Raw genomic sequence first — 3,716 nt, 5'->3', positions numbered from 1 at the left:
GTTAAGTTGAGATTCTTTCAGTAAGGGTCTAAAATACGAACCCGACTTCTTATGGGAAAGGGGGGAAAACTTGCGCTTAACTGGGAATTGCCCAAAATACCCAAAGCAGCTCCTTTATGTAAAAGGATTTTTTTATATTATTTTTTCCCCTCTCCTGCCTACATACAGAGGGATACCACGCAATTCCAGCTCTGAATGTCCGCAGTTTGTCCCGGCACCGGGGAACAGAAAAGCCACCGGCCAAGCACCGAGTCCTTTGTACAGGAGTCGGCAGGCGGGGGGAGAGATAACCGTGCAGCTACAGGGGAAGAGACATATTTCTGGAGAAGGAGATGAACGTACTGAAAAGAACCAGAGACCGGCTGTACAGCTTGCAGTCAGACAAAAAAGAAAAAAGTTTTCTTAAAAAATAATAATGCAGTGGTGGGCTTGAAATGTGCAACCCAGGAGAGTTTTGGGAACCACAAAGTTAATATTAAGTTCACCGTAGCTCATTGTAAATCTTACGTATCCCTCCCCGGCCCCCCTCCCGCAAATCCCTTGCCTTGTTCGCTCTTTCTTCCTTGACGTAAAATTACCTGCTACATAATCACTCCGTGCAAAGCCCTCCGGCCTCTCTCGTCTTCCCCGGCACCCTTCCGGGAAGCTGCCCCGCAGCCCGACCCCGCTCTGGGCTCGGCTCTCTCGGAGAAAAACCGCGCATCGCTGCCATTCCTGATCTGCCAGGGTTTGTACCCTTGTACGCTTCCCGTTAGCAGTAGGTCTCCTGCATGGAGAACACCACCACAAGGAATTCCTATTCAGCTGAACTGCCGGTTTCTGTTCAACACTCACAGGGCTAGCGAGATCCCTCCCTCTACCCCTCCTTTCACTCAGTCACTTGTTTAAAAATAAACTTAGGAGGCATCTTTATAATTTAGTTTACTTCCGAATATTTTAAATATTATGAAAAAAAGCCATAAACAACGCTGTTATTCAAAACATTTTGAGGTATAAAACATAAAAAGATTTGGATTTTCTTTTTTTCTTTTTCCTTTTTTTTTTTTTTTTGGTTTTGTAAAAAACACACACAGTGGTTTATTGAGTACTTACAACGTTTACATCTTCAATATTAATTAGATTCCACTTTATCCCTTACGGACAGAAGTGCACATAACCGATAACTGTTGAAAACATCTTCAAATACTGAACGACCACAACAAAATTACAACACTAAATACCGAGTCAACCGAAACATTGGTGCAACTGCTTCTGTTGAAATATAACTTTATAATCCATGAATATTTATATCCAAAAGGCCAAGTATTAAAGATACACTTCACATACACACTAATGCCAGGGAGGGATCTTTTTTTTTTTTTCTCCTTTTCTATCTTTCTGTTTTCCCCGTGTGTTTTATACAGAGCAAATAACATTCACGAAACTATTAGAGACATTACCCCTTACCAAGCTGAAGTTTCCTCTTCATATATGGAATGCTTTTTCCCTCTCCTTCAAATATCCACATTTGGGGGGGGGGTTCGGGGGAGAAATTGCACATAAATAAACTGGACGATTCCAAATACAAAGAGTCCTCAGAGGAGAGCTCGCTACCGAGACTAAGAGGACGGCTCCTCCAGTCCTGCCTTGCTCACTGCTTGAGCTCCAAAGCCCAGACATGCTGCGGCCAGCCAGTCCTCCCTTTGGTTTTCTTATCGTTGCTGCTAACTGTGCTTTTCAAGATTTCGTTCTGGGGAGACAGGATGCGAGAGGAGAGAAAGAGAAGGGAGAGAAAAGAAAAAAAAGGTTAGAGTTATTCCTCCCCTTTCTCGGCCGCCTTTTCCCTGCCCCAGGAGGGAAAACTTTGAGGAGACACGGTCTCCCCTCCGAGACCCGCGGGCTGTGGGGGGCAAAGCGGGGGGCGCCCTTCGCTTGTCCCGGCCGCGGGAGAAGCCACTGCCTGTGGGAGCGGTCCCGCGTCCTGCGCGGCCGCCTGCGGCGGAGCCGGGCCCGGCTCTGCTCCGCCACCGCTGCCTTGCCGCAGTGCTCGCCCGGGGCCTGGCGACACGGGAGCGGACTGGAGATCTGCGCGGCGCTGGCGCCTGAGGGAAGGTGTGGGTTACGGTAAGGTCCGTGCCAAGCCGTCCCCTCCAGTGGTCCGGGAAGGAGATGGGCACAGAAATACATCAGGACAAAACACCGAGCCTACGCCCACCGAAACCTGCAGGAATATCGCCCGAGTGTGCCGTAGGGCCTACACGAAATCGGGCTTGCGCTGCCTCGCCAAAGCCTACTCTCCCGCTAAAAATCAAGAAAGTTGAAGAGCGGAGCTCACGGTTAGGAGACCTCCGCGTTGCCCACTCTGTGCTTGGCGGGGGGGGGTTACTCGGCTCAGCAGGTAATCGCGCCTCCAGCCTTTAATCTAAGAGAATGGAGGCTTGCCTCCGGCGGGGTCACTGTTTGGGAGCCGAGACAAGTCCTAGCCCGGGAACGGACCTACTCGGGGGGCCTACTGTGACTGCGGTTACCCCTCAGCTGCTTGCAGCCATCGGGCACGACCCTGGTGCTCCGTGAGAGCCTACGGGCGCCCACGGCTCTCTAGGCTGGCAGGTATGGCCAGGGACAGGAGGAGCGGACGTTTCCGCCATGGACATCACCCGACGACCCGACGCAGCCGAACGACAGGAACGCGGGGATGGCACACCGGCTGGCGGCCGAGCAGACCCCTCTCTGCGGCCCCCCCGCCCCGTTCAGCAGCACTGACCAGCTCTTTCTTTCTCTTTTCCTCCTTCACGTCTGTCTTCTTGATCTCTGCCTTGAAGGCCTCTGCCTCCCCGTTCTGGTCGTCCTTCGCCAGCAGGTCCATGAGGTAGGCGATGTAGCTGGTGGCCAGACGGAGGGTTTTGATCTTGGACAGCTTGGTGTCAGCGGGCACGTTGGGGATGCATTCCCTCAGCTCCGCGAAGGCGCTGTTGATGCTCTGAGTCCTGCGCCGTTCCTTGCGATTCGCCGTGCCCCTGCGCTTCACCGGCCGGGGCCCCCCAAGCCCGGGCGGGCCGCTCCCGGGCGGCACCCCTCCATAATGGGAGTGGTCCATGCCCGGCGCCCCGTTGGCGTACTCAGGGCTGTAGGACAGAGCCATGCTGTAGTCGGGGGGAGACATCTCTGGGTGGCTGCTGATGAGCCAGCCGTGGAAGTAGGGGTTCTCTTCGTGGCCGCAGCGGGTGGCGGCGGCGGCGGCGGCAGCGGCGGCGGCGAAAGGGTAGCCCTCATGGTGCACCACAGGGTGGTGGGGGAAACCGCCCACTAGACTCATCCCCGCTTCCTAGCGCACCCCACCCCGCCCCCCGGGCCCCAAAACAAAGGTTTCCCTTCCCCGCCCTCCCCCCACCCCCGCCGCACCGGCGGGAGATGCTCCCCGCCGCTCACCCCTCAGCACTGCCCCGCTGCCCGCTGCCTCTCCATAGGGCGCTGCTGCAGAGTCCCCGCGGGTACCCGAGCGATCCCCCCTCCCCGGCCGCAGCCGCTGCCGCTCATGCGTTGTGCCTCCACCTCCTCCTCGCCCGGGGCCGGGTCTTCAAGGAAGCGCGCACAGGAAAAAAAACCAAACCACCAACACAACCGCTATGGAGAGAAGTCGACCAAAAACAAAAATGGCTTGGCTTCCAAGCCCGGGATCTTCCTGGACTCTTGCTGCCCTCCGCTCAAGCCAAGTCCGCCGCTGCCCGGGCGGGTGG

At 55.3% G+C, this 3,716-nt stretch overlaps 1 protein-coding gene across 1 annotated transcript; it reads right to left on the bottom strand.

Moving 5' to 3' along the window:
- Positions 1 to 904: 904 nt before the first annotated feature.
- Positions 905 to 3,331, bottom strand: HAND2 (heart and neural crest derivatives expressed 2). The gene is made up of 2 exons (XM_061372484.1): positions 2,744 to 3,331; positions 905 to 1,729 (listed from the first exon to the last, which is right to left on the bottom strand). The coding sequence occupies exons 1-2, from the start codon at positions 3,293 to 3,295 to the stop codon at positions 1,631 to 1,633; spliced, it is 651 nt and encodes a 216-aa protein (XP_061228468.1). The 5' UTR covers positions 3,296 to 3,331; the 3' UTR covers positions 905 to 1,630.
- Between the last annotated feature and the right edge of the window lie 385 nt (positions 3,332 to 3,716).

Source organism: Neopsephotus bourkii, unplaced genomic scaffold (genome assembly GCF_033783945.1).
Source record: "Neopsephotus bourkii isolate Nb327-2 ecotype Australia unplaced genomic scaffold, CSIRO-AGI_Nbou_v1 NB_168, whole genome shotgun sequence".
NCBI lineage: Eukaryota > Metazoa > Chordata > Aves > Psittaciformes > Psittacidae > Neopsephotus > Neopsephotus bourkii.
The sequence above is the reverse complement of the archived record's forward strand: the minus strand, read 5'-3'. Positions and strand labels throughout refer to the sequence as shown.